This window comes from Ictidomys tridecemlineatus, chromosome 1 (assembly GCF_052094955.1).
Source record: "Ictidomys tridecemlineatus isolate mIctTri1 chromosome 1, mIctTri1.hap1, whole genome shotgun sequence".
Lineage (NCBI taxonomy): Eukaryota > Metazoa > Chordata > Mammalia > Rodentia > Sciuridae > Ictidomys > Ictidomys tridecemlineatus.
Genome location: NC_135477.1, coordinates 15,503,379 through 15,516,824, shown reverse-complemented (window position 1 = coordinate 15,516,824; position 13,446 = coordinate 15,503,379). Strand labels below are relative to the sequence as shown.

At 46.5% G+C, this 13,446-nt stretch overlaps 1 protein-coding gene across 5 annotated transcripts in view; it reads right to left on the bottom strand.

Annotated features, from left to right (window-relative positions):
• Nrap (nebulin related anchoring protein) overlaps nt 1-13,446 on the bottom strand; it is a 77,653-nt gene that overhangs the window by 22,147 nt on the left and 42,060 nt on the right. For all 5 annotated transcript variants that reach the window (XM_078046313.1, XM_040272790.2, XM_040272791.2 and 2 more), the window contains 8 exons: nt 12,262-12,366; nt 10,750-10,857; nt 8,464-8,775; nt 7,200-7,304; nt 4,337-4,435; nt 2,699-2,803; nt 1,839-1,946; nt 1,185-1,298 (listed from right to left, as the gene is read on the bottom strand). In XM_078046313.1, coding sequence (XP_077902439.1) covers nt 1,185-1,298; nt 1,839-1,946; nt 2,699-2,803; nt 4,337-4,435; nt 7,200-7,304; nt 8,464-8,775; nt 10,750-10,857; nt 12,262-12,366 — 1,056 coding nt within the window. The remainder of the gene's footprint in view (nt 1-1,184; nt 1,299-1,838; nt 1,947-2,698; nt 2,804-4,336; nt 4,436-7,199; nt 7,305-8,463; nt 8,776-10,749; nt 10,858-12,261; nt 12,367-13,446) is intronic.

The following is a 13,446-nucleotide window of genomic DNA, read 5'->3' as shown; positions in this document are numbered from 1 at the left end:
GACCTTAAGTAAGGGACTGAACCACCCAGTCTCTAATTATGACTTGGATATATTATGACTTGCCCCTCAAAAGCTCCCATATTAATGCAAGAATGTTCAGAGGAGAAAAGATTCGATTGTGAGAGCTGTAGCCTTATCAGTTCATCTGAGTTTGAATGGTTCAGCCGGGGGGTAACTGTAGACAGGTGGGGCTTGGCTGAAAGTCGGGGGTCATGGAAGTGAGCCCTGGAAGGGTGCATCTTCCCTGTGGCCCCATTCCTCCTTCTCTCTTTCTGTTTCCTGGCTGCCAGGAATGGAGCAGAGCTCTCCCATCATGCCTTTCCGCCACGAAACTCTCCCTCACCTTCAGCCCAAAGCGATGGATTTGACTGAGCATGGACTGAACCACTGAACCATGAGCCAAAATAAACTTTCCCTCCTCTAAGTTATTCTTGTCAGGTGTTTTGGTCACAGTGATGCAAACCAACACAGTCTCCATCTCCTTATCAGGAAACCAGGGTGAATAACAAGGCAGAGTTAGTTCCCAGAGATGGTTTGAGGTTTTATGAGACTTTGTACATGAAAGCATTTGGACTTTCGTAACATGTTGAATGCAGATGTTACCAATGGCGTTAGCCAGCTCACAAGTGCAAGGAGACAGCATGTACACACATGTGCCAACACCCAGGGGTCAGGATCAACTCTAAGGGTGGCGGCAAGCTCTGATGCCCACATTTGTGCAGGTAGCACAAATAAGTGAAGGAAAAGGCAGAGGAGGAGGGGCAGCTGCTGGCCAGGAGAGCACAGATCCCCTCTGTAGGGAGCTACCAGCAAGCTGTTGGTAAGCAACCTCAACCCACGGTGGCCTTCAGGAACCCAGTCTAGCTTCTCAAACTTTTATGTCACACTTTCCGATTTTAAATGTTTGCAGCTAATTCACTCCGCAGACCAAACAAATTACCTCTGCAGGCCATAGGCCACCATTTGCGGTCAGTGTTCCAAATCAAAGAATGTCCTGCCCGGAAGGGAACTAAGAGGTCAACTCATCCAACCTCATTTGATAGCAGAAGAGGCTGAAGTCCAAACGCAATTTAACAACAGAACCAGTGCCCACTTCCACAAGGACAAGTGACAACTAGTGTTGGCTGTGCCATGAGCATGGTTCAGCGGGGCCCCCGGCTCCGGTCGCATTTTCTCCTACTTACATCACTCTGCAGTGAGGTCGCGTGCACTGAATGTGCAAGGCTGAGATCATCTTCCAAGCTCCGGGAGCCAAGCATCTGTCCTTTCATTTTCTCAAATGCCTCTTTGTATTTGTACTAAAGGGAAAGAGAGCGGGAGAGAGTAACAGCTCGGGGACAAGGGACACGGAATGGAAGAGGTGGGTATTGGGCAAAAATGTTTTGTTCTTTTGACAGTAACTGGGTGAGTTAAAAGAAAACGCGCGGGAGTTGTCAAAAGGTCTATTCTTTCATATGCAAGACTCCCAATGACTAAAGGGCTCAGCTATGAAATGGCAGGACACATTAGCACTTGGGCGGCCCGGGCTGCAAGAAGGTGCACGCATTGTTAACGGTCTCTTCACACAGACTCCCTTTGTGAAAACTCTTGGTGGAGGGTACATTTCATCTGCCCAGGGTCCATGTTTACAGTCCAGCATTTGGCTTTGTTCCCCCGGCTAGGGAATTTTTTTTTGTTGTAAGGTATGTTCTTTTGCACTGGTCATTATCTGATTGCCCTAACACAGTCAGTTCGGAGAGGAGAGGAAATTATCCACAGGCAAAAGAAGGCAGGGGTTAGAGGCAAAAAAGAGCTAAAGCTGGGTAGGATGAAACATTGTCATAGTATCGGATGCTCACATCACTTATGATTTCACTAGAAGCCTTTGCTGCCTGGAACGGAATGGCATCCAACCTTAGTTTATATCCACCGTCTCGAAGTTTACTCCAGGATTCCTTATACCGTGTCTGGAAGAAAGATGTGTACAAATACAGACCTTCATGTGACCCGGTGGTTCCTAAACTCTGGTTTACCAAAGTGGGAATCTGGTTTGTGGCGGGCTTCTCTCCCCCCACCCCAATCCTAACCCCAGTGGGGTTTGGAGATCACTGCGGCTTAGAACAAATGTTCAGAGTGGGCTCCTGCCTCCCACCCACTGTTGGCAGATAAACCACAGAGACAGGGGTTAAAAGCAAAGAGTCAGATCCATATTTTTCTGACCAGCATGTTGACTGGAAGAAGCGGGTGCAAGGCTGCATTTGCATAGATCTTCATGTTAAGATAAAGAAAAACCAAATGTCTCTATCGAAGAATAGGAGTGGCAAGTAGGAGTGTAGATAGAGATTATGGGGGACGAGAGTTAAGCCCCCAGGCATCTCCTTGGCACAGCCCCGGAGGTACTCAGCTTTACTGAGATATTTCCATACTTCAGCTCCTTGGTACACATCCCTTTGCTCTGAGGCAGGTAGGTTGTCTTCCCTGGCTCATTCTCTGCAATGAACTCAACACTTATGCAGAATCAGCTACATCATTTGCAGGGCCCAATGCAAACCAAAGTGTGGCTCTCCTTGTTCAAAATGGTCACACGTTTCAAGAGGGTGACAGCAGAGCTTAAAACCAGCCCAGGACCTTTTGAGCACTGGGCATAGTGCATGCCCATGAAGGTACTCTGACTTGCATCATGGAAACCAGTGTCCCTAGTGGTTCAGGTCAACCTCACCTCGCTGATGTTCATGGCATTCAGCTTGGCCAGCAGGACCTCAGGCAGGTCTGTGGTCTGCGTGTAATGATGCTTTATGTTCTCTCCTTGTTCCCTGTACAGCCTCTGTGGATGGAGAGAGGGTTTGCATTAAACCCAGAGCCTCCCCATGCACTGGCCACATTGCACTCGAGGAGACCAAGGTGCTGTAGCTACCATGTCCTCATGGACACAGGATCGTGGGCACCCTGCCTGCACCCAGATTTATAGCTGACATGGCAACGTGTACATCATTCTCTCCCCAATTCTACTTTCCAACTCAGAATATGACAGCTCAGAATATTTCCCCTCTGTGAATACGCCACTCCTAGCACACCTCTGAGGTGAGTGCAAACAAGAAAACGAAGTCCAGTTTCCATCCGGTGATTTGGTTATTAACTAAAAGTGGCGAGAGGGCATGAGGAGGCAGAAGCCTGTCTGTGGGGTTCCTCTGCCTCCATCCCTGTCCCCTCTCCCATCTCAAGGATTCTTGTCCTAATAAACCTCCCCTGGGTGGGTATGGGGCTCTTTTAACCCATAGCTCTGATTTTGGCTTCTGACATCCTTGTAGTTTGCAATGACATGTGGAGCTGGCATCAGTCACCAGAGAAAGTTTCTAAGCCAGGCTTTTCCATCCCAAATCTTAGCTGCTGTGTCCAAGTTCCTGCGTATCACAGCAGTGCCCCCTAGAGGTGATTAGGGTAAGGAGGAAGCAAATATTGTTTTTCTCCGAAGAAATTCCTATTTGACCATCTGTGTTTCTCAGAATTCAATTTGATTTTGATGGGCTGATTAACAAGAAATTATAAATTCCTGAGCCCATAAGCTTGGAAATCATCCCACTGCCTATTCTGACAAGCGCCCAGCCCATCTCAGAATTCCTGTCAAATAAGGCACAGTCGGAATGATGTGCTGGGACGCAAGGGAGAGAATTTTAAAACCCCTACCCATGAGGTTTGGGAATTTTCCATGTGGCAAGTTGAACGATTTGAAGAAATTTAAAATGTAGCTCTGCTTTACCCAAAGAGCCATGGGCTCCTCTCAATTGAATTGGCCAGAGTTAATCCATGTCCCAAAGTGAATTTTTATAGGAACTTATCATTCTGTTTAGTCTCTTGTGAACCCAGCACTGAGAGGGCAAACCTTGGTTCCACATTATAAAGGGAATATGGGAAATGTCTTGAAAGCCAGGCTAATGCCCACAAATCAGATTCAAATCGTTTTCAAAGTCTGGGAAACAGAACTATTCCTGCCCTTGGGTCCTATAGACCCCTAAGCATGGCTTCGGTATTCCAATTAACAAGAATCTCACCCCAAGTTCCCTTCTGAAAAATAACACTTTCAAACAAAGGGAATCTTCAAGACATGCAAATGGGCAGGAAGGAGAGCATCTTGGGGCAGTGGGGTGCGGAGCCCCACTTGGCATCCTAAGTGCAGGAACGCCCCGTTTGCATCCTAATGAGGAAGCACCCCCGCTAAGGGGAGCCTCTGCAAAGGACAAGGAGCTCCTTCATCCTTAGGACGACAGAAGGAGCAAGCCCAAGATCCCCTCCGCTTCAATCGCACTGTTGAAAGAAGGGCCCACTCTTAGAGTCATAATGTATATACATTATCACTTACATCCACTGCTTGGGTATAACTAATTCTGGCCTGGACCATCTCCGGAGTGTCTTTAATACTGGTAAACTTCAAAGCATCTGGATGCTGACGGTACTTCTTCTGTTGAGCAGGAAAAGATCAAAGCTGTGAATTTTGTGCTGCTCTTTCATGCCATTTGAAAGAGAAAATCATAGGTTGCTTGAGATTAGAGTGAATTTGTGAACATAATTATTATTCTGCTTCCTCCATCTTTATATCCTAGGTGCCTTCAGGTTAATATTTGTTTCAATTTAAGAATAACCTCATGTCAATTAACATTAAAGTATTTCTACCTGGTGCAAAGACAACATCTCAAAATTAGGTTATACCAGTAAAAAAACTGTAGGATCCACACTTAGGAAAGGATTCCTTTTATAGGCTTCAAATACTATGTCGCAGTTGTTTACATATCTTAGTTTGGCTCTGAGAGCGTTCATAGTTACTTATCCATTGAAGCTTTCTATTTTCTTTCTATAAAAGGACTTGGCACACATTATCACAGTCAAAACCCTGGCATTTAACAGTCAGGGAACGTACACTAGCCAATCACTTAAGAGGATGGTTTGGTTAGTATGTGTAATAATTCTTTAAAATATTAAATAAGAAAACGGTGCTATGATTGGAATGAGTCACCACATAAATTGAGAGACACCGAAACAAAAAAAAATTCACATGCTGGCAAAGGCCTTAGAACCCAATTTTGAAGTGTTTTGAAAATCATGCTTAAATTAATTCCTTTTTCCTTTAATCAAAGTATTCTTCCCAAGAACCGAAATAGTTGCTATTTTAATAGGACTGTGTAGTTTGTTTTCCCAAATCAAATAATTATTTAATAAATATCCCTTTATTTATCCTAGTTGGGCTTTTGCGTATGGTGCTAGGTCAAATTAGATGCAGTCAAATGTAGCCCATTACCCATTTTTGTAAATAAAGTTTTATTGGAACACAACCATGATCATTCACCTATGTATTGCATATGGTCATTTTTCAGCTAGTTGTGACAGAGTCCATAAAACCTGCTGGGCTAAAAATATTTACTATCTGGTCCTCTCTGGTCCTTTGCAGAAAAGGTTATCTGACTCTTGCTTTATACCATAGGCAGGTGGAGGGTGAGTGTGCAGGTGGGGGTATGGGTGCATGCGTGCATGCCCACCTGTGGCTCTTTCAACAATGCCTGGCACTCTGACAGTTAAGGAGTCAACTCAAGGGAACAGTAACTTAAAAACCTGGTGGCCTGAAGTGACAGTTGGGAAAGATTGTCGAGTGATGTTTTCCCTTTCTCCCTGAAGTTTGAGGGCTGGTATGAAACAAAGACATTAAGAAAGATAACCAAATCCCTTGAGAAGGTTTGCAACATGATGTCATAAATTAAATCACCAAGGGATAAATGGTTCCCCAAAGATTTCTTGGCTGCCAGACTTAGACTCATACCAGAATTACTTTGAAGCCCAGTTAGGCAGATGGCGGCCTTTACTCTTGGTTTCCCTTTATGAGTGGGCCCCAAATTGAGAGGTAAGGATCATGAATCTTCAAACCCAAACGTCTGTTCCTCTAAGTTTTTCAGGTTCATCTGCCCGAGAGCGTCTCTCCTTAATTTTACAGAACAACTTAGGGCAGTACTGTCCCCACTGAGCTCTGAGGACCTTCTGAGCCTCAGGTGTTACTGAACAAGGTCCCGACGCTGATCTGGGGGAGGCCACTTTTGAAATCAGCCCTGCTGTGTGGCCTGTAACTAGAATGCTCTCCCCTGGGAAAGTATCAATGCGGAGCAGGTGTGCTTGAAAAACCAGCATGGGTGTCCCTCTGTGTCCCTCGGTGTGGACTGTGCCTTCAGTCAGAAAGTCTCCTCCAAACAACGTCCCAGGATGCTCATGGCCAAAGCTTAAGCACTTAAGGGATGTGGCCATTGTGATGCCCACAAAAATCCAGAAAGATCAGAGTACCCCGAAGTTAGTCGAAGGCTCACCTGCCTCCTGAGCAAGCCCCTCCCCAAACAGACATGAAGAGGGCCTGGTGGTGTTTGATGGGGTCCTCTGTGTGAGCAGGAGCCACGGATGACTGGCTGGGGCACCCAGTCCAGTGGCGATTCTGCCTCCTGGAGGACATCTGGCCATGTTTAAGACCTCTTTGGTTGTCACAGCGAGGCAGAAGGTGCTACGGGCATCTGGGGTCTAGAGAGGGTGCTAAACACCCGGAGAGAGACACAGGCAGCTCCCTACAGCACCGAGTTAGCAAAGCGTCCACCGTGCTGAGTCTTTAAAACTGCTGCTCAATGAGCTGTCCTGAAAGGTGGGGAAATGGCTCCTTTTATAAGCAGAAAGCCCTCGGGTCCAGCCAGGGTGGCTCTAAGTTGGCAGGAGTGAGATTTAAATTCAGTAGAATCTAATCTACTCTTCCAAGAAAGCACCAACCATGTCACCACGGCGGACACCACGTGAATATTCAAAAACTGTTTACACTGTGGCCGAAAGAGAGAAGGAAAACGGGCGTAAAGTCACACAAAGCGCTTTCTGGGTGCAATAAATGTATCTTTTCATCATCTCTCCTGTGCTGCTTCATTAAAAAGGTAAGTTGGTGGGTAGCAATTGAGCTCCTTTTGATTGTCATTATTATTCATAATGTCATTTGTCACCCACTTTGTTTTTGCCGGGGCTCTATGGGCCCCCACTGGTGTGTGTTTGGTATGTGGTTTCCCTCTAATTACCAGCCCTAGTCCGGGTTCGGAGGCCTTTCATGTGGCTTTGCCTTCTTCTTTGCCTTTTGAGTGGAAATTATTTTAATTTTATACAGAAACGCCGCACGCCTAATGCAGCCAGGCCTGGTACACGCTGTCAGGAAATCTCACCTCGCTAATGAGTTCTCCTGCCTTCTTTGCCTGCTCCACATTTAATGACCCGGTGGCGACCCAGCCCGTGCCTTTCATCCACTTCACATCTGCCCTGTATTGGTTCTGACAAAGGAGAGAGAGAAAAAAAAAAGAAAGAAAGAAAGAAAAAAAAAAAAGGCAGGCCATTGTTGGTGCACAGACATTTAAAGGGCTATTAACGGCTCCCGATGTCCCCTTGGTGCCAGCTGAGTCAAATCATATGCCACTCTTGTCTTATCCATTTCTGCACAGTCACAGGTAGGGCTTCCAAATGTAAATTAATTTCCTCTTTAATTGGAGCCCTCCCGGTGGAGCTGGGCTTTAGGCCCCGCCCACACTCCTGGGGGTAGAGCAGGAGGGACCAAACCCACCTTGGCCCTCATTACGGGGGACTCAGGTCTACCTCGGAAAGAAGCGCATCCTCATTGTCTGCACTTCCAGTTTTCTTGTTTAAAATGACACGAAGGGGAGAAATAAATGAGAATTCGTAACAGAACTCAGGCGGGAGCTACTGGAGGGAATTTCACAAGACATCCAAGGCTTCCCACGGTGCCAATTCCTGCCCTCCACCACGGTGGGGGGCAGGAGGAAGATGTTTCTCATTTCTTTACTTGCCATTGAAGGAGTAGTTTTAATGGACAGTTATTTAAATGGACACTTCTCCCAACTACCTATCATCTGTGGATCATGAAACAGTCCTGCCCGAAAAAAAAAGTGTGAGTACACACGCTCACACACACAGACACATGAGCACACACGTGTGTGGAACAGTCTGGCTGCAGCTGACCCGCCTTTTCCACTCACCCACATTTTTGCACAAGAGCCTACTAAAGACAGAAAGAAAACGGCACCCAGTGGGTCATAACGGGGAAGGAGAAGGTTGTTGAAGGCTGGCCATCTGGTCATTTCCAAACTGGGGAGCCATGGTGACACTCTCCCTTAGCCAACCACAGCTAAGAATGTCACAAATACGTTTTCCCTAGTGGTCAAAAGAAACCTGGAAGACGTATGTAGATCAGAATCCAAGAAGGAACAAGTAGCTCTGTGATTTTCTGTTAGTGCGGAATTTAAAATGGGCATAATTTCTATAAAGGTTAAACCAGCAGGAAGCTAAGGTGTTTCCACTTAGGGAGCCAGAAAGAGGCATCCCATAGCATCACCTTGTCTTGAAGCGTGGGGGGGACACTTGCACCAGCACTAGCACCCACGTGTTTACACGTGCACACACACACATAGAGCTTACATCACTCTGCAAGCCATACGCCTTCTTGGCCCACTCCACCTTCATGTCCGTGGGCAACGCTGTGAAGTGATGGGACACTGTTCTGTAGCCTATGTCTGTGGCTAAGTGCTGAGCCTGGCGGGCGTGCGCCAGGTGGATCATGTCGAGGGAGACGTGGCACTGGGACTTGGTGTCTTCGAAGCCCTTTTTGTACTCCAATTCGCTCTGCAGTTTGGACATTTGCAGCGAGTGGCTCATTTGAGAATCGCCCTGTGCACCCTTGGCCCCGATGAGCTTCCCTCTGGACTTCTCATAGTCCTCCTTGTACTTCACCTACACGAGGGCAGCAGAGCAGCAAGATGTGAGAATCCCCTCCAGGAGCTGTTCAGATTCAAACTGGAGGCATGTGAGTTAGAACAAAGCCTTTGACATAATCCTAAAAGAATTAGAGTTTGGACAACTGATATATTTCCTTTCATCAAATGAGGAGATAAAATATTATTACCCATTAATTCCATTTTTTTTTAACCTTGTCTGCCCAAAAGCTCTGGCAGCTTCCTGAATGCTCAGCTATTATCAGTCTTTTACCAATTTTCTTATGAAATTCCAACTCCTCTCTAATAATTTGAGATCTTTCGGGATTTATTTTTAAATGGCCTGGGTTTATTTTTTTTCCCCACAAAAATAACCTTAATTTTTTTTAAAATTCTTTTCTTTTTCAGACATAGAAGTTAGGCAAGTGCTTCACCACTGAGCTATACCCCCACCCCTAAATCTTTTTAGAGAGAAAATTGTTTTTAAAAAGTAGTCTTGAAATGAAAAAGACATAGAATAGGCAACATATAACTGGTATTTAAGAAAGGAGCTCAAGGAATATGGGAATTAAAAAGAGTATGTTTCCTGAAAACTGAAGAATTCACTAGGCCAGGAGCAGAGACAACCAGAAGGAGAGTCAATGGGAAATGCTTGGGCAACTGCAGCACGTGCGCTATGTGGCACTATTTTCAACTTTTTGCTGCTCCATTAGGAGACCTGAGCTCCACACTCATCTCTTGCCTGCAACATCATCAACATCTGCCACTATTTATTGCACACTTACTGAGCCAGTCATGGGGTAACCAGGTGCCACTCAAAGTGCATCCACAAACTGGTTTGCAAAATGTTGCTTGCTGACTACAAGGTAAGGAGCTCATGTCAGAGTGAAAACCAACCATGTGACCAAGCCACTGGCTCAACTGGTGGTTTCTGTTTTGTTTTGTTTTGTTTTGTTGTTATTGTTTTGTTTTGTTTTTAAAGCAAGACTTCCATGATGGAGGAAGCAGAGTTTGACTTATGCTCTGACCCAAACTCCTTATCTCCCATCAGGCTCATAACAGAGGACGTTGGACTATAAAACAACACACCTCCCTGCACGCAGTGACGCATGCCTGTAATCCCAGTGGCTCAGGAGGCAGAGGCAGGAGAATCACAAGTTCAAAGCCAGCCTCAGTGCAACTCAGCAGGGCACTAAGCAACTTAGCAAGACCCTGTCTCAAAATAAAATATAAAAAGGGCTGTGGATGTGGCTCAGTAGTTAAGTGCCCCTGGGTTCAATCCCCAGTATCAAATGAATAAATGCACATCAATTCATTTCATTTCCACATGACCATTTTGCAATTAGCTGTTTACCAGCAAGTTAATTACTGAAGGGTTAAACAATCTGCCCAAAATAACAGTGCTGAGAAGTGACAGAGCTGTGGTTGTAGCCAAGGTCTTACATCAGAACCTATATTCTGTTTCTTTTTTTGATTCCAGAATTGAACTCAGGGGCACTTGACCACTGAGCCACATCCCTAGCCCTATTTTGAATTTTTATTTAGAGACAGGGTCTCACTGAGTTGCTTAGCGCCTCACTGTTGCTGAGTCTGGCTTTGAATACGAGATCCTCCTGCCTAAGTCTCCCAAACCACTGGGATTACAGGTGTGCGCCACTGTACCTGGTTAGAACCTATATTTTTAACCATGGCTACAGCAGATTTAGAAACATTTAGAACATCATAAATCACATTAGAAAGTCACGGACCATCTCTGGACATCTGGAAAGTGAGGACCCTGGATTCTTGCTCTTACTAACTATTACTAAGTTACCACTTACCAACACAGAGGCCCAGGGAACTAGCAAGGGTAGCCATGCTTATTATTATCCCCCTTTACACATAAGAACTCTGGGGCTCATGGGGATAAAGAACCTGCCCCAATTCCTTGAGACCCTCCCAGACATTAGGCAGCAGGACCCCACACTCCCCGACACTCTGGGGGCTGACTCACCTCGCTCGCCAGGTCCCTCTTGGCTTTGGCTGCCAGGAAGGTCAAGGAATCAAGACTCAGCTCAAACCCTCTTGCCTTCTGGTTTTCCCAGCTGCTCTTGTACCGTTTCTGGGGGATTTAGGAGACAAGAGATCATCCTCTGTGAGAGGGCTTCTCTAGACTCTGCAATGACCTTGCTAACAAGGAAACCACAATCACATCTTCCCTGCAAACTGAAAGCCCCAGGCTCACACAGACTGAACACACGCAGGCCTCCTTGCTGGTGGCTGAAGACCCCTCGGCACACAGGGCTTCAATCAGAAGACATTAAACTCCAGAAGCCTTGAACATATCAGGAATATGTGAAGCCCCCAAAGACAGGCCACAGGCAGAGCAGCATTGCACGACACAGAATTTGGGGGAAATCTGTCCTCTGTGTCTGTCCACGTGCCTCCAGCAGCAGGGCTCTGGCTATACGCTTTCTCCATCCATTGGGCCTTTCCTTCCTCCTGTTCCCTGTTCTACATCCACCTCCCGGTTTCAAGGTCTGTTTTGGGGAAGCCCCCCTCCCTTTCTGTGTGGGAATCAATTTAGCATTTGTTTCTCCTTCCAATCCTCGCCACCACCTACCCCCAGATCAGAACCCCAAAGCCCTGGGAGCTTCATGGAGAGCTAAGAGTGGACCTTCCTTAGAAGAGAGAGGCAGGGGAGACAGGACTACGGATACTCTCCCACCTGAGGGCAACCACTGTGCCTGCTCCTCCCAGTGTCTGATGCATATCTGCCCCGTGAACCCTCATGAAAACCCAGCGAGGAAAGGCTAGCCTCGTTCCACTCCTGGGACAACTCAAAGTAAAGAATTTGTCCAAAATATATGGAACTGGAGGTTATCATGTTAAGTCAGACAAGCAGACACAGAAAGGTAAGTATCACACATTTTCTCTCCTATGTGGAAACTAAAAAAAAAAAAAAAAAAATCCAGACAACAGAAAACAGAAGATGGGCTATAGGACAGAAGAAGTGGACCTGCAGGGGGAGAGGAGGGCAAGAGGGGGCACCTGGGAGGCGCCCCGAATCAACAGGACAGACTCATGTATGGGAAAATGTCACAGTGAAGCCCACTAATTGGACAGTTAGTGTGATTGAATAATTATAATAAAGAACAACAATAAAAAAGAATTTGTCCAAGGTCAAATCCCTGGGACAGTGACAGATCGGGGATCAAACCCAAGCAGTTTAGGGCCAACTTCTGAGCTCTTCCCACTCCCCTCTGCCACTACTCAACTTTGACCCCTGGAATAACCACACCTGTGACCCAGGATCCACCCAGAGCCTCAAGTCCCATCGCTAGGGAAGGTCGCCAGCCCCTCCCCAGGAACATGGCCCAGGAACCAGATGTGCTTGGGAGCAACGTTTAGAACCACCCCCTGTCAGTCACCTCGGTTGGCACAGACACCACCAATGGGGCTGGTGGGCTGCGTGGCTAAAGGCACAAGTAGCAGAGCCCATGGCTGCCCACACCCCCTGCGGTACCTCGCTGAGGTGAGCAGCATTGGCCCGGGCCTGCAGGAAGAGAGGCTCGTCTTTGCTGATGGTGTACTGGTGGATAGACTGCTGGTTCTCTGCCTTGTAGGCCACCTGTTGGGAGAGAAGCAGGTGGGGGTGATGGGAAGGGCATTACAACTGCTGCAGCAGGTGGGGAACTGGGGGACACTGCGCCAAGTGAAGCCAGACACAGAGACAAGTACACACGATGTCACTCATCTGTAGGGACCAAAACCAGCAGCTCACATAGAGAGTAGAACAGAGGTCACTGGAGGCCAGGAAGAGTAAAGGCTAGGAAGGGAAGACAGAGGATGGGTCATGGGTCCTACAATACAGATGGCACAGGGTAGTTCTAAAGTTGTATACACAAGGGCAAGTATGGTCTAGGACAACTAATTGTATATTTCCAAATAACCAGAAAATTATTTGGAGTTTGAAAATTCCCAACATGACCTTGCTAACAAGGAATGATAATACCTAAGGAGATGGAAATGTTAATTACCCTGATTTGATCATTACACATTATACATATTATAGTTTAGAGATGAGGTATCCTCCAAAAGCTCCATGTGTAAGACAATGCAAGAAAGTTTAGAGGTGAAATGATTTGGTCATTCGAGCTTTATCTATTTTAATCCACTTGAATGGATTAACTGGGTGGTAACCACAGGCAGGTAGGGTGTGGCTGGATGAGGTGGGTCACTGGGAAGATGCCTTTGGGGTATATATTTTGTCCCTGGTGAGCTGAGCTTGTCTCACTTTGTCCTGAGCGGCTTTCTTCCACCACACCCTTCCACCATGGTGTTCTGCCTCATCTCTAGCCCAGGGCTATGGAGTTGGCCCTCTGTGGACTGACATCACTGAAGCTGTGACCCCCACATAAACTTTTCCTCCTCTAAAACTGTTCTTGTCAAGTCTTTTGGTCACAGCAGCAAAAGAGCTGCCTAAAACAGTACCCATGTATCAAATTACGATACTGTACCACAAAAGTAGGTACAAATATTCTACAATTAAAAACAAAAACAATTTAAAGAGAAACAAACCACCAGGCCAGACACTAGATGGCAGAATAGAGTAAATTAGGTTTAAATTAGGGCCCAACCTGCAGACTCCTCCAAGGTTTCTATTTTCATACCTTTGTTCCCCAGAAGCCACTGACCGCCCCAAGCTGTT